This window comes from Tachypleus tridentatus, chromosome 9 (assembly GCF_004210375.1).
Source record: "Tachypleus tridentatus isolate NWPU-2018 chromosome 9, ASM421037v1, whole genome shotgun sequence".
Classification (NCBI taxonomy): Eukaryota; Metazoa; Arthropoda; class Merostomata; order Xiphosura; family Limulidae; genus Tachypleus; species Tachypleus tridentatus.
In genome coordinates this window covers 47,837,599-47,854,684 of record NC_134833.1, presented here as the reverse complement: position 1 = coordinate 47,854,684, position 17,086 = coordinate 47,837,599, and the positions used below count along the sequence as shown (strand labels likewise).

At 32.3% G+C, this 17,086-nt stretch overlaps 1 protein-coding gene across 3 annotated transcripts in view; it reads right to left on the bottom strand.

The window, feature by feature from the left end:
• LOC143225201 (ATP-binding cassette sub-family G member 4-like) overlaps positions 1-17,086 on the bottom strand; it is a 71,212-nt gene that overhangs the window by 21,716 nt on the left and 32,410 nt on the right. For all 3 annotated transcript variants that reach the window (XM_076454201.1, XM_076454202.1, XM_076454203.1), the window contains 2 exons: positions 7,036-7,150; positions 3,516-3,694 (listed from right to left, as the gene is read on the bottom strand). In XM_076454201.1, coding sequence (XP_076310316.1) covers positions 3,516-3,694; positions 7,036-7,150 — 294 coding nt within the window. The remainder of the gene's footprint in view (positions 1-3,515; positions 3,695-7,035; positions 7,151-17,086) is intronic.

The following is a 17,086-nucleotide window of genomic DNA, read 5'->3' as shown; positions in this document are numbered from 1 at the left end:
AAAATTAACTGGATACACTGAATAATAAAAAAATAACAATTACAAATACTAATTTTGATTAATTACTTATATTTACAATATTAATTGATTTAATTGCAATTCTGAATACTGGATAGTTGGAATGATATAAAACAATAATAACTGAAAACATTAGTTTGATTATTTTGCTTACATCAATTAAATGAATTTTAATTTTGATTGATTATTTTATGTGACACTAACTGATGAAACCTTATACAATGATAATTGATTATATTGATTAATCAAGCTAATCACCCAGCTCTTACTTATAACCATCAGTGGTCTCAGAAAATGGAGCAAAATTTTTCCTTTTTGGCAGGAACAAGACACAAACTAGAATAACCTCCATTCACTTTGCAGTATATTAACCACTGGGTTATGCTTGGCCCTTTTATGAAAGAAACAGTAAATCTGATAAAATGAAAATTGGTTGAAACAATACTACCCTGTACAAAGCAAAAAAGTTGAAATATTTCCCTTGGTGGATAAAAAGAGCCAAATTATAACCTACTATTCTTTAAACTAAACTTAATTGTTAATCATAAATAACTTTATCAAACAGAAAAATGAAATACAGGAAAAAAAAATCACACCCTAACAAAGAATTTTTGGTAAAAATTGATTATTTAGCTTTCAAAATTAAATTGCATAATGCATGAGATGAATGTTTATGAATATTACACTACACTTTGCACATTTGTATGTTGTTACATCTACATACACCTGTTCTTACATACTTTTTTTTTTCAGTTGAATTAATTTTAAAATGATCAAGAACAACTCTGCTGAAAACTGGTACAATCATAACTATAAATATATGAGTGAATCTATACAAGTTCCAAGCACATCTAAAACAAAACAGAGAACATAACAAATGAGCAGCCCTGAAATTACTTTTTAATATAATATAGTAACAGGTGAATTACTAAATTTCTAAATTTAAAACCAAGCATTAATTACTATAGACATGTCCATGTCTACACTGTAATTACGTTAAAAGTTCTTTCACGTAAGCAACATCACTAGGTAGATAGTTTACTGAGTTGACACTGAGTGAGAAAAAAGACTAGAGCAAGACAATCAACCACATAAAACTGAAAATCTATGTTGAGAAAAGGAAAAAGATAAGCAAACACTCTGACCATATGACAGGAAACAAAGTCATAACAAATGGCAATTAATTCATAAAGAAAGCCACCCCTAATGTCATAAACAAAATATAACAATCTTAAATAAACAGAAATGTCATTATAAACACCCTGAATATCTCATTTCATCATCAATTGACTGCAACAGAAAAGTTTCCATAGCAAACTAATGTTTTCCATTTTCAAAGGAAGCATCTTCAGTTGAAGAGTGAGTTATGACAAGTCTCTTTCTTCTTTAAAACCACCAAGAGAAGGTATTAGATTAAATGTGAAGAGGTCTGATAAACTATTTGAACTAAATTTTTTAGAAGAAGATCTAAGACATTTTGATGCCAAATTTGTAAGCAAACAGGATTGAAAGGAGTAGATAAAATGCACTGGTTGGAGAAACAGAAGAAGAATGAAAATTATAGTAAAGACTAGGTCAAACTATCTGTTGAATCCAAGAATCTCAAAGGGCTCTATAAATGAAAAAACCATCCACTTTGACCACCAAAACAGTCCAAATGATATGTGAATTACATGGAAACAAAAAGCATCAATGAGGTTAAAAATATTCACCTTGTCATTTTATAATTTTTGGTCACTCAAAGAGAACTTGTGGAAGTAACAAGCACTGACTGAGAAACAGGCAAGAAGGTCAAAGCACCTGGACAAACAGTACTACTTGAGTGAGCAAACAGACAAGATGCTAAAACTCTAACCAGCTTATACTTGCATGCTTCTCTTCAACAAGACAAATTCAGTACAAATTCCTTGCTAAAATAAAATAATGCAAGAAGAAATGTCTTTTAAGGTTAGCCAAAACTTTTTGAGCAACATAAATACATTGCAATACAGCATGATAGGCGAATATAGCAAAGGAGCTCAAGAGTCACAAGACAAGAAAAACAGTACCAGTTTTATCCAGAAGTTCAGGAAGACTAAGGTAGAAATCTTAACTAAAAAAATCAGGAAAACAAGAATAAAGTCTGAAAACTGACCATATAAAACCATGCAGGGATGAAAACATGACGAGTCAAAATAAAAGACCACGTGCATGGAAGAAATCCCAATAATCCATCTGAGAGTCAAGAACTTGAGAAGTACGTTGAACAGTGAAAGTTCACTCATATATATATATATATATATATATATATATATATATATCAGCAGAAGTGTAAGAAATAAAAACTACACACTGCTGATTCATCTAATATGATCAATCAAACTCAAGAATAACAAAAATTTGCTCAATATTTAAAAGTATCCAAGAGAAAAAATAAATAAAAAGAAACAGATGTTCCTTCAGAATCAGGGCTAGCAGGCAAATTCTTCTGAGATTAGTAAAGGCAAATAAGTTAAATTCATAAGAATGATCTTGTTCAAAATAATGAAAAAATGACAGGTGTTCTGTACTTGAGAATTCACTATTATAAAATTGTCTAGAACACCAGTATACAATATGTTGAACAGTGCATGCTTTCAATGCAGCCACAAGATCACCCTGCACACTAGATACAGACTGCGAGATAAGGTCTCCAATGAAATAGAAAAATTTCAGATATTTGTAAAATCATGAGTATAAGAATTAAAATTGATTTTAGAATTCAGAGAAAAGATAATCACATGACTGTCAACAATAAAACAGAACGTGTATATAGTCTCCTGATGCACGAGAATTAAGTCACATGGAAGGGGACAATATAGAATTATAAGTTCTGTACATAGAGTATGGAGCTAAGATTGTCATCAACAAGAGAAGAGCTTGACAAAAGACTTTGTGTAGTGTCTCTCAGACTTCAACATTTAGTTAGCTTTCACTTAAGAATCATTTTCAGTATTTATCTATATTTTGGCAAATATTTTACTTATATTTAAGAGAATACAGCTGCCTGAATTTAACATTAGATGAAGTATGTTTCAATTATTTAAAGATTTTTAAAAGCTGCATTTGAAACCAAAAATAACAAAGAATAAGTGATGTACAATATCATGCAAAACATAATTTTACGTTTAACGATAGAATATTGAAATTTATTAACAGTTTAGTAAGATCTGCACTAAAAGTTCTGCAACGTTTACAACAAAAATCCATGAGAGTTGTTGTGATACATATATTTTGGGCAACTTTTCTATGAATTAAAAAATGGTATTCAAAATGCTTAAAAAATGGTTGACTTTTGGAGAGTTACAGAAATTAAACATGATAAGCACAGTATATAAATTCATAAATGTTTTTGTTGTTTACAACACTTCAGATTACTTTCCACTAATATTCTTTATTTTCTTGAGTAAATTATGAAAACAGAGATAAACAGCACACAATAAAATAGAAAACAACATTCCTCTTAAGGACATACTAACCTCAATGTTGTTTAACAAAGAACTATTACACTGTGCTCCTTCATTTTCATTTGGTTGTGCTTGAGGAATGGTAGTACAGTATTGCTTGATACTATCCTTACAATTGATTCTCTGGAAGTTAAAAACTTCTACAAGCTTTCCCACTTGGTCACCATATTCCCCTGAAGCTATTTCTGTAACTGTAGAGTAGATGTAGTTAAATATCCAAATATAGAAAAAGAAAGGAAAAAAAAAACAGAATAATTTCCAATCTAGAAAAAGTCACTCAAAATTGTAAACTTAAGACATTAATAATCTGAAACAACATGTCAAAAGAAGTTATTGAAAAAGCATTGCTATTAAGATATTTTAACCCTCTCACTACAGCTGTGACATACATTTCCCAATACACTGAATATATATCTCTGCTGCAATGAATGGGTTAACAAACAAAGGATAAAAACTTGTCTACTGATACATGTTTTATGTTTTTATTTAAAATGTATCATATTGTACATAATTTAATTTCTAAGTATACTACTTCTCAGTTTACACTTTGGTAATTTGTCATTTACATTGACAATTTTTGCTTTACCACATCAGCAACTTGAAATTCAAAAAACCTTCTTTGAGTAAATTATTTTAATCACTTGTACAGTTTTCAGCTCATTATACTAAAATGATCTTGAATCCTCTTAAGGTTGTTACATATAATGTCACCATGTTCAGTCATACTCTATGAAGACCAAACATCTTCTTGATAAAAGTCAAGTACGAACACCTTTTCAAAGGGCTTCTCAAAACTTGACCAGTATTTCTTCATATGGAATATTACACAAACCTATTTCATTCTCTAACTACTAGATGTATATAATGGTTGAACATATGTTGTGGAAAGCATACACAGTACAACTGCTATTATATCAAATGGTTTTTCTAAATAGTATTCTAATCACTGCTGTGTTTGTTGTACCCTAGATCCATCATTAACAAAAGATATGACAAATACAGCATGTATGGAATACTATTATTATACAGTCTTCTAATTCTTAAAACATCCCTAAAGAACAAGATAAATGTAGTGTTTAAAAATGTAATACAGACTTAATACTATTGTTTTTAAGACTAATATAACTGTAAATAAAAATGTTCATTACAATAAAATTAGATACTGATTAATTACAAAATTGTCAAATAAAATAAATATTAAACCAACAGTACAATAATAGGAAGAATCAATTTTCTACATACAGAACCGCTAACTTTCAATAAAGAAAAGAAATATAAAGGTTCGATAGAAAATAAAATGATGAATTTAAATGCTGATCTTATACAAGCTATATAGAAAAAATAATTTAAAAACCTACTAGAACTGGGGTGAGTTCCAGCAAGATGTTGATGATAACAGAAGTGCAATTTCCATTAAATTTAATAAGAATGAGCCTTTTAAAATGTTTCAGATCTCAAACTTTAATATAAAATGCAAATAAATGTACACTGAAGAATATATACAAGTTGAATCTTTTTGTAATTACTGACCTACATTATTAGTGTGATGTTCTGATACACTAGTGTCTTAAAATAAAAATGTAACTACAAAACCCACATTAAGGATGTGTACTAAGGCAGGACAAATTCTGATTTACTACCCAAATCCTGATAACAGCATTACAATTGTGGGATACCAACATACAATCAATTATTTTATATGACAGTGAATGACGTAATTCAAGCTCTTAGGTCATTGCTTATATCCATTAATCAAGTTAATTGTTCCGTTCTGATGTATCACCCACTCCGCAAATGTAATAGGTGTTTCTAACGATTACCATATGCACCCTTTACTTGTGTACAATGCTTACCATATGCTTTTGACCTCTGGTATCGTGCATATATGTACCATTTATCTCCGCCCGTCCGTGTGTGTGTGTGTGTGTGTGTGTGTGTGTGTGTGTGTGTGTGTGTGTGTGTGTGTGTGTGTGTGTGTGTGTGTGTGTGTGTGTGGTGTACATTGAACCAATTGATAGAATCCCCAAGTTTTAATGTGGGATGTAAGATGTACCTTAGGTTTTGGAGGTGACTGAAAAAGTAAGACCTACGTTGCGATGGGGTTACACTACTTATCAGTCTTAACCTCCATTCACTATTCTCACATAAAGCATAACTAAAATAAGCAAAAATAATGCACTCTTTTTATAGTATCTAAGAGTATAAAACTGATCTTTACTCTTTACAAAGAGACCTGTTTTGATTGTGATTTAGTTTACTAGTATTTTGTAAAATAGGATTGCATTAGTGTATATACATATATAATGCATTATAACTCAATTACTCTTTATAAACAAGATTTTAAAACTTATTTTTCTTAAATGACAGAACAGTAAATAGAGAAGTAAAGCAGATAATTATCTCATCTAGTTACAACTTTTGTATGTGTTTGCTCCTTGTCATATGTTGCTGAGCCTTAAGAAATTTAACACAGAGAACGTGAGACAAAATAATGTTTTTTGGTTTTTATACATATACTTATTGGAATAACCAATATATAATAAGTTACTACATTGGTACCATAGAAACCCATTATAATCTATCTTGTGTAGTAACAAAACATTGGTAAAAAAAAAACATAAAAATCAAACAAGCTAAAACACTCAACTCAAAGGTTAATCTAGAGAAAAAGAAACAACACCATTATATACGAAAATAGCTAGATAACCATTTTTGAGACATTCTGAGCTTTAGATAGGTTATTCACATGTCACTTATAGAAATAAGTGTGCATAAGGGACTATTTCCCAAAACTGAAGTAAGTAAGTGGAGGGACCACAATGTTTGATTCAGTACATTAATGATATCTCATCATAAAGAAAAGACAGGAGGTTTTTATTTTATATTCTGGCTTAATATTGTATTTTGACACCACAAACATCCAGTTTGAACAAGTGCTGCAATAAACATACCATCTGACAAGAAAAAAACAACTGATGAGTATGCATTGTTTAAAATATTTACTTTTGAATTAAGAAATTACATAATATATAATATGAAAATCTGAATTATAATCTAAGTATGATACCAAACTTAATGACAAATTTACAAAATAATAATTGAATAAACTTTAGAATGTCAGCTGACAAATGTAATGTAATGGCCTTTAACCTGTGACTTGTTATGATAGCGTTAATTGCAATTTCTTTTATTTTTATAATATTGTTTCATACAATGTGTATAAGTGTATATGTCTGTGTGTGTGTGTGTGTGTGTGTGTGTGTGTGTGTGTGTCATATATATATGATTCATACAAAGTGAGCAAGTTCTGCAGCATTGCACTTATACTCGAGACTAAATTTTCTCAATTTTTGCCTTCATTTATTTCAATAAATATATATTACTAAAATATACTTATGAAAAATAATGAAAAACACATATGGCATACAGAAACAGTTAATGCTTTAAAATTATTAGAGAAGAGAGTATTTTATCCTATAAAGTTTATCCTCCTTAAAATGGGATGAAGATCATTATAATTAAACAAACTTACTAAAATCAGCAGGGTTATGATAAGTAGGGCAATCCAAACCCTGATGGGACAGAAAAGTTAGCAATCTGTTCACTGGGCCTTGATAAATACACTGTCCTTCAGCAAGCATATATAACTGCAAAAAAAAAGCACAAAAAACATAACATTATACTTATGTAAAATTAAAAATATCTGTTAATTTTAATCAAAAATTAACACTTCTTATTTTATCAAATTTAATCAATAATAAATAAATAAAAATTGCTTTAGCATTCACAAGATTTCTTGTATTTATCTGAATAGATTATTGCAATATCATAATCTTCTCATAGTTTCCAAATTTTGGGGTACGATTGTATGCAGAAGTTAGCACGCCATACAAACAATTTAAGATCATATTTAATAAAAAAAAAAAAAATTGCTTCTTTATATAAACACTTAACAAAACCAATCAACCCAAATGTCTAATTTGAAAAGTATGTGCAATGAGATAACTAGAGCTTGACCAAAGTACACCATATCAGCAAGTTAACTCCTTCAACTTGATTAATGTAGCAAATCATGTTTTCATAAATTGAAACTTGCTAGAACACTGATTTTGAATCATGAATTAAAAGTGAGGATCAAATTAAGCATTCTGATTGTTTCTGAAAAATTATGAGTTGTACAAAAAAAATTAATGATTTTGCTTTATTTACTTATATATAATTGTAGCATTAGCACAATTCACCAATACCAACATAACTGATGATGTGTCAGCAAGATATAATTATTTTCTGCTATAATAAAAATGTAAAAATTTGAGCTTAAATTACATCACGACTGTTAATTTAGGTTACAATGAAATGAAATTTTTGAAGAAAAAAACAAGATTACTCTTCCAGTACTAAGTAGTAGCTAATTATGTTCTGAATGAGTATTTCTAAGCCTTTATGTATTAAAGTCTGGTCAATTAGCTGCAAAGATCATAACTGAAAGATAATGTGTTTGTGAAAAGGCAGAATTAGATGTTAAGTTAATTCTAACACTTGCATGTTACTTTTCTTAAATAAAAATAACATTAGTCATTTTGTTTGTGAACACTTTGAATCCACCCTGATCTATAGCAAAGTTTTCTGTTTATTGTACTTTCTCTACACATTATAGTAGTTTTGAATGATTATGCAAATGACTATTTTTCTTTAGTAGTACTGAAATTCAAATTATTTTCTTTTTACATAAGCTGGTTTTACACCACTAGTTCATTCAGAAAAAAAAAAAACCAAACTGAAATTAAAAAAATGAAAATTTCTGTCCTAGATTTTAAAAATAGCTTAAATTTATTTGGGTTAAATATATCAAAAAAGTACTACATCATATGTGCTGAAATCCCCCCACAGTAGTAACAGAAGATATTATTTATTTAACATCCCATTTTCAAAAATTGAAAACACCATTAAAATTTATAAATAGGAGAAGATAAGTTTATATATCCCATACTTCTTTTTGTGACAGAAAATATGACCAAATTAACCAACATATATCTTTATGACTAGTATAAATCAAAAAGCACAATGAAGTACTTCAGGCACCTTCTATATGGCTTTGGTACATGATGACATATTTGCAGCATCAAATTTAAAAACCTACATCATGTGCAAGTCAAATGTTCCTGCAGGTCACTGTAAGGTGACTGCAGTGTATAAATATTGCATACCTTATGATATCTACAAGTTAATATTTTCTAATACTGAATATATGTATTATCCATAGAAAGCTTTCTTAACCTTGATTTGCCCTCCAAGCATTGCTAAAATGTTTCAATAACACACTAGTCTTTATACCCCTTCATTTTTGTGCCATTGCAGCAGCATATGCAATCATGAGATGATCCTCCATTAATCATACCATACCACCTATAACAGCACATCTATCATTGTAGCACAATCATCAATATTGAGTATTGACAAATACAAACCAGAATCACCAGCAAATAAATGGGAAGAAAGGGTGAGAACTTGGTGAAAAGAGGTAAGTACCTATTTTAAATATTTTTTTTCTAGTATTAGAAAACATCTGTGGCAATACTACTTATGTTGGCCCAAAGCTAGAATCACACAGTGCAAAGGAGAGGCACAAAAATAATCAAACAAGTGGAAAACAACCACCATGAAAAAACAGGTGTGCCACAATTGTAAAACAAGGCACACCTTCGTGGTTTAGCATTACTTCTGGAATAGGTATGTTCCTTGCCCAATAACAAACAAAGCAAGACACATTGGGTAAAACTTAATAAACAGGCAGCATATTATGTAATACAGATTACATCTCTGGGCAACAGATAGTACACAAGATGTTCATATACAGTCATGTGAAAAAGGACACCCTATGAAAGCCTGTGTATTTTTGTAACATTTTTGGATATATAGATATTTAATCTCAATTTTAACAATACTGAGAGATTATAGGAATATAACCAAACAATTAAAACTGAAGAAAAGACTTCTCAAGATCTTCTGTAAATGTAATTCTACAAAAATGTATATTTTAACGGAGGAAAAAGTTAAAACACCCCACATTTATTCTCACGTAAAATGGCTCAACTCACACACAGGTGCATCACACCAGGTGCATATGATTAGAAGATCGTTACTCAGCATCTTGAATGAGGCTTGCCCTATTTAAAACTCAGACATTTAGTTTGGTGTGCTCCTGACTGTTGAAGCGAGAGTGAGCACCATGGTGAGAGCAAAAGAGATGTCTGAGTCCTTCAGAAAGAAAATTGTAGCAGCTTATGAGTCTGGTAAGGGATTTAAAAAAATCCCAAAAGATTTTGAAATCAGCCACTCCACTGTCCGGAAAATAATCAACAAGTGGAGGGCTTTCAAAACAACTGCAAACATGCCAAGGTCTGGTCGTCCAAGAAAGTTCACCCCAAGAACAGACTGCAAGATGCTCAAAGAGGTCTCCAAACACACTAACATGTCATCACGGAACCTACAGCAGGCTCTGGCTACTGTTGATGCGAAAGTGCATGCCTCTACAATCAGAAAGAGACTGCACAAGTTTAACTTGCATGGGATGTGTGCAAGAAGGAAACCTTTGCTCTCTAAGAGAAACATCAAGGCCAGATTGAAGTTTGCCAGAGAGAATGTAGACAAAGACCAGGACTTCTGGAATAATGTTCTTTGGACAGATGAGTCCAAAACTGAATTATTTGGACACAAGAACAAAGGACATGTTTGGCATAAACCAAATACAGCATTTCAGGAAAAGAACGTCATACCAACTGTGAAGCATGGAGGTGGAAGTGTCATGGTTTGGGGCTGCTTTGCTGCAGCAGGACCTGGACAGCTCACAATCATAGAATCCACCATGAATTTTACTGTGTATCAGAGAGTGCTTGAGGATCATGTTAGACCATCTGTAAGAAGATTAAAGCTGAAGCAGAACTGGACCCTGCAACACGACAATGGCCCAAAACATACCAATAAATCCACCAAGAATTGGCTGAAAACTAAGAAATGGAGAGTCCTGGAATGGCCGAGTCAAAGCCCAGATCTTTATCCCATTGAGATGCTGTGGGGTGACTTGAAACGGGCTGTACATACAAGAAACCCCTCAAACATCTCACAGCTGAAAGAATTCTGCATTGAGGAGTAGGGCAAACTTTCTTCAGACCAATGTCAGAGACTGGTAGATGGCTACAAGAAGTGTCTCACTGCAGTTATTTCAGCCAAAGAGGGTAACACTAGCTATTAGGGGGTAGGGTGTCTTAACTTCTTCCTCAGTTAGAATACACATTTTTGTAGAATTACATTTACAGAAGATATTGAAAAGTCTTTTCTTCAGTTTTAATTGTTTAGTTATATTCCTATAATTTCTCAGTGTTGTTGAAATTCAGATTAAATTTCTATATATCCAAAAATGTTTCACAATTACACAGGCTTTCATAGGGTGTCCTAACTTTTTCACATGACTGTATGTAACACAATTGAGCATGTGACACAATCAAGATGCTATACAAGGGAAAAGTTTATTTGAGGCATGGAACTGGACAAAACACACATGAAGCTGTAAGTGTGTGGTGACATTGGATGTAAAATGTTCAATCATGGTTGTTGAAACAGTGATCAAAACAGAGATTAAGGGAAGGGGCTGTAGCTCCACTAAGGGTGAGAACAGGGGGAGCTACATTTCAGTTGGCCAATACTGAGAACCAGCAGAAAACAACAAGGAATGATCTGGATAAGGGAAAGACTCAGGCAAAAAGTCTGACCGGAGGGTAGGCATATAGGTGAATACCCCTCCAATCTGAATTGTAAACATCTACCCTTAGCGATTAGAAGCAAGAAACTGGAGACCATAAATGAAGTTTGGCATTCCAATTAGCAAGAAATGTATATATGTGCAGAGTTCCAAGTTGAAAATGCATCCAGAGAAAACAAAACTAGAGAATGAAGGGACCACTGTGGTTGGGACATAAGTATTTGTCCACAAAGTTCATAACTACAGGAATACAACATGCCAAAACAGTCATGTTGTGGTTGGTGGTTCAGTACAGATCTATATTCTGAACAAACAGTAATCTCTAACATAGCCAACAAAGAAATTGTCAGAATGAACCGTAAAAACCAACTCGGATAGAAATGGGAGAACATGATACAGAGCAAGATAAACTGTGAAAGGTTCTAGGATGTGGAATTGGACATTAGCCTGCTCAATGAACTACTGACCCAAAATTTCTGTGGAAACAAGAAAAGCTCACTAAGGAACCATTTGCAAACAAATAATACTCAATACATGACAGAAGAATGGGAACCCCCCAACTGTGGTCAAGTATCTATCAAGCAACCAAGTACGTTCAGCCCTGATCCCAGATGAAAGAGAAGTGGAATGGTCCAAGTGACCTTCTGGGAAGTTCCATTGGGCATGAAGCATCCAATGAAGGGAATACACGTGCACCTGACCTAAGGGAATGAGAGTTTCTAAGGTGTCCTGCAATGCCATAAGAAAGAAAAGGAGAAGTAGGACATGACTGCTTACTCCACATCCCACAGCCAAAGTGGAGAAAGCTTAGCTTGACTGAGATGGGAAGTGAAGAGAACCCCCAGGTGAATAAGATAATGTGAGGGGTAGTAAAGAACTTCTCCAACTGCATGAAAACCTCACCTGAGTGTCTTTTCAGATAATTAACTGGGTGTGAGTGACTGACTTGGCATAGGAAGAGGCAGAGGCAAACAGAGGTCATTCATCCCCGAAATAGGGAATCTGAAACCCAGGCTCCCCGCTAGTACAGCGGTATGTCTATCGATTTACAATGCTAAAATCAGGTGTTCAATTCCCCTTGGTGGACTCAGCAGATAGCCTGATGTGGCTTTACTATAAGAAAAAAACAACAAAAAACATAAACAAAACCAAAACCCAGCAAGTGAAGATATGCAGAAGAGATTATCGCTCAACAAAATACAAAGAAAGCTGAAGAAAAACCAAACAGCAGCATACATAACTGGAATACAGAACCCTCATGGACAAACCAAAGAAAATAAATGTGACACTGGTGCAAAGCAACCCAAAAAAGTGAGAGATAGGACTGCAGAGTGAAGTGAGATGTCTCCAAATAAGTAAACAGCCAAGAAAGAGCTATATTGTAGCTCTAATTCCCATCTATTTTGAAGACAACAAATAGGTGAAAGTAAAATACTGAATGACTTGGTACTAAACAAACTTAGAAAATAAATGATCCTTAAATATCAAACATAAGTCCACACAGATACTCAGTTAACAAAGTTTAATCTAATCCCCAATAATACATAACTGGTAGTAAAGGAACTTGCAAAGAAATTAACATTAAAAGTGAAAAGAAGTAAAAATGCAAACTAGAAAAAAGGAATAATCAAACTACAAACTCAAGTTTAAAGTGAGTTAACCTAAGCTGTAAAAGAAATATAAAAATTTAATTCACTCAACAGTGAGCAGATGAGACATAAGTGGTTTAAATTATTAAGTGTGGAAATTATATCCATCCACTCAAGCTCTTATAAAGGCACTAAACATGGGTATACCACAGGGAGTGCAAAATACACACTGAAAATCTCACCACAAACTTCCCTGGATAAGAACAATACCTAAACCAGCAGATTATGTGAAGATGCAGTACTAGATAGAAAAAGCCACAGAAAGACAATTTGCACACAGTTGTTCAGTATTCCTCTGTACAATAATTGTAACATGAAAAAAAAAACTGGCAGCCAAACATAAGATACAAATTCTTTGTGCTTACCCAGCAGACACTATCAACCCTGAAATCTTAGAACCAGTGTCCTACTTATGGTGAGAATTTCAAAATCAGCCATATTGAATCATGAATTCATATAACCTTTGAAGAATTTTGAAACAAATATTTCTAAAACAAATGAGTAGAAACAATAAAAATCAAAAACATGATATAAAATCAAAATCCATTACAAAAATGGAAAATGAATTGAAACCTGTGCCTACACACTAGAATGCCAAATAAGATAGTGAGGATTGTGTTACAGTGATAGAGGGAATAGTTGGTGAAAGGCATTCACATGATCAGCATGTTGCTACAATGATGCAAAAATAGAGGGATATAAAAGACTGATACACTGTCCGTTGAAATATTTTAGCAATACTTAGAGGGCAAACCAAGGTCAAGATAGTTTGGGATAAGGAGGTAGTACCATTTCTGACAAATATTTTACTAGTAGGTAGCTAGATGATTTGCAAATATATTATATTTGTTATGCATAGATGTTTATAAATGTCTTAAACACATTCTTGCAACACTGAAAACAGATGCTTATTGTTAACTATACCATTAATGTACATAGTATCTTATAAAGGAATGTAACAGAGCATAACTAACACAATAGCAGTGATACGTCTACTCTGGTTCATTTGATGAATTTTCTGATGTTGAGAACCTTCATAATAAGTACTATTAACATTAATATTACAATTTTTTTATATTACTGTTTTCTATGTCAGTCTAAGGTTCAGTCATCCATTAGCATAATCTCTGGGCTAGTCTACAAAACAGAATGTAAAGAAATATGTATAACATATAAGAGACAGTTATATGAAATGTTCATAACAGTTACTTGATATTTCTGCTGGCATTTTAGGTGAAATGAAAACATGCTTAAAGTATGGATTTAATAAATAAGTTGCACAGTTTACTAGTTCTACCAGTACTAAAAAGAGACACCAATAACCACAAATTTAACAGCCTTCTTAATGACAAACAGAGTAATTTTACCATTAGATTGATAAATTTAAACATAAAAGTTTTGCTTGACAAGAAACACCATAGGTTCTTTACCCAACTGACAAATTGCATTGTGCTTAAGTAATTACCAAAACTTTTATCAATCATTCTGATCAACTGGTTTTCATTCCTTTTTGCCAAAATTTCCTTGATTCATAAGTCTTGTTAGTGTATGTGAGATATCATTTTAAAGTTCTTTGCATCTGCAGTTCTGTCATTTCTTTGGTAAAGACACATGTAGATGATTGAGGAATTTCCACCATTAGGCTTCAGGCACTTTTTTACATACCAGTGTTGATTTAATATAATCTCCTCCACAACAAAAACAAATATATTTATGAACAACATAATGTTGATAAAATTTGCCTTTTAACTCTTCTTTCTATTATTATGTATACAAATGAGAAAACCCACAGTAAAATATATAAATAAACTTACAAAACAGCTATACAGGAAGAGGAAAGTAAGAAAACATAAATTTCAACAATTTGAAAAGTTCACTAGTCATCATAAGATACCTTTGGTGTAAATACAGTGGGGAACCAGGAAACTCTGTTTATAGAGGGGTTTCATTTATCATTGGTAAGACTTCTTTGATTTTTCTTTGGCAACTGCTATTTTTCTTAAAAATTATGTGAAAAGAACAGAAGGTGATTTATGATCAGAAACTTGTTTATACTTAAAGATAAAAGTGAGTGCAAGACTGGGTTAATTTATGCAGCTATTGTATTTTCTTTCAGTTTTTCTAAAAATATCTTGAATCCAACAATGCACCTTCTCAGTTCTCTAACACAAACAAGACTATGGTCACAGCATTCTCATTCTTTTTATATAATCTCTGAGGAAAACAATTACAAAAGAAAAATCAGAGAAGTCCTATTACTAATAAACACACACGCAAAAAAATTTATAATCAAATATCCTGGTTCCTTCCTATGTTTATTCACAAATAGTATTTCAGCAGATTCTCAAATGGGTCACATTTAAAGTGTTATATTGTCAAACATAATGCTATAAGATTCACTTATACATTTTACCTGATGATAGGAAGTGAAATTGTCAAAATGCTATCTGTATTTTGTTTTCTCATTTTCATATACCTAATTTTATAAGTTTATTTATCTGTTAATTAGCTGTCAAATTAATATAAAAACACACTTTTAAAATGTGTTACATGAAAGTCTATTAAGGAACACCAGCATCAATTGCAGTACATATTTTCCAGCCACCCTTCAGATCAGAACTTTGGTAAGAATTAAAAATATAGTTTTTTCATTCATACCATACTGATATCTTTTTTCAGAAACTATGCATTTCCTAACAATATGATTATTCTCTAGTTGTCTTACTCAATTGTTATTGTTATATATATATATATTTAATTATCGTTTCATATATTTTTAATTTTTAAGTCTTTCATTTATTTCATAAACTTGGAAAATACCCTTCTTTTATGAACTGTTTGATTGATGATGCTGGGTGAAGTAGTAAATAAACTTAGTTCCTCCTGTACTTTCACCATGTTCAACTTCCAGTTTATTGTACAGGGTATATTTTTTTTTATAGTTTATTTCAGATCAGCACTCTTAACTCTATCTTACCCAGATAGGCACATCCAACATTAATGGCAAAAGTGAACCAATGAACTAAAAACACTGTAGAAATTATCATTGTACATATACAGTCATTCTTCCATGCATAAAAGAAAAAAAAAATCAGTCAAAATTAATTTCCTAAGAAAGTTTTATTTATTTAACTTCATATATAAAATTTCACTTTTGTATTGACTTCAGTATGCTACAATGTTATAATCTTCCTAAACTGAAAATGTACTTCCAATAGGTACTTCCCTCCTCTCACAAGATTAGTTTTGTTTTGTTTTCTATTTTGTGTTGCTCTCTATATTTTCACCATGAACAGTTATGAACAAATATGGCAAAAAAGGAAGGAAAAACATCCAAGTGAGAGAGAATAGCTCAGGAAAGTGATCCCAATCAAATAAAGAAATAACTCAGTCCCACAAAAGAAAAGTGGGTAAAGAAGAATGCATCCAATAGTGTAGAATGGCTACATTGCAGCAGGCTATACTTGGTGAGTTAACTACATCCAAAACTTTCTAATGAGTACCAACATATGCATGAAGGTAGGATAAGGATCATATCATCTTCACTTAAAGCCCTGAAATCATTAATTGAGAAAATCACCAACTTCAAGGTATGACACTGGAGTAGCATTGAGCCAGGTATCAGGAACATGGCATCTGAGGGAATTCTATCACATGCAATCAACTCCCATGACCACGAATGTGGTCCAAAACATCCAAGGCTCATAAATATTACCATCAGAAGAGAAAACAACAGAAATCCTAGGATAGAGAGACAGAAACAACCCAAGTATACTCTCCGTGACCCACGACACAGAAGAAAGAATCAAGGGAAGAAGATAAAGAACCCCACATCTGTGTGAAGACTTATGTCATTTGGTTTGTTCGATATGCAAAACCAGCCCGTGGGGTTGTGACATCTGTACAAGATTAGGACGAGAGCATCCAATCAAAGAAGTGAATCGTACTAAGGTGTCTTACTTTGACATGTGTGTCATTAAATCCAGAGGATGGTACATCTCCTACACCAGTAGACCACCACTGTCCTGCTCTGAACTGAATGCTTAATCATCTGTGGGAAACCCTTCATCAGTAACCTTAGTGGCTAGAAACTGGTAAGGATTTCCATATTTCATTGGAGATTCTGGAGGGACTGCTACACCTGAGACAGTGCAAAAGATGATCGTGAAACCCTA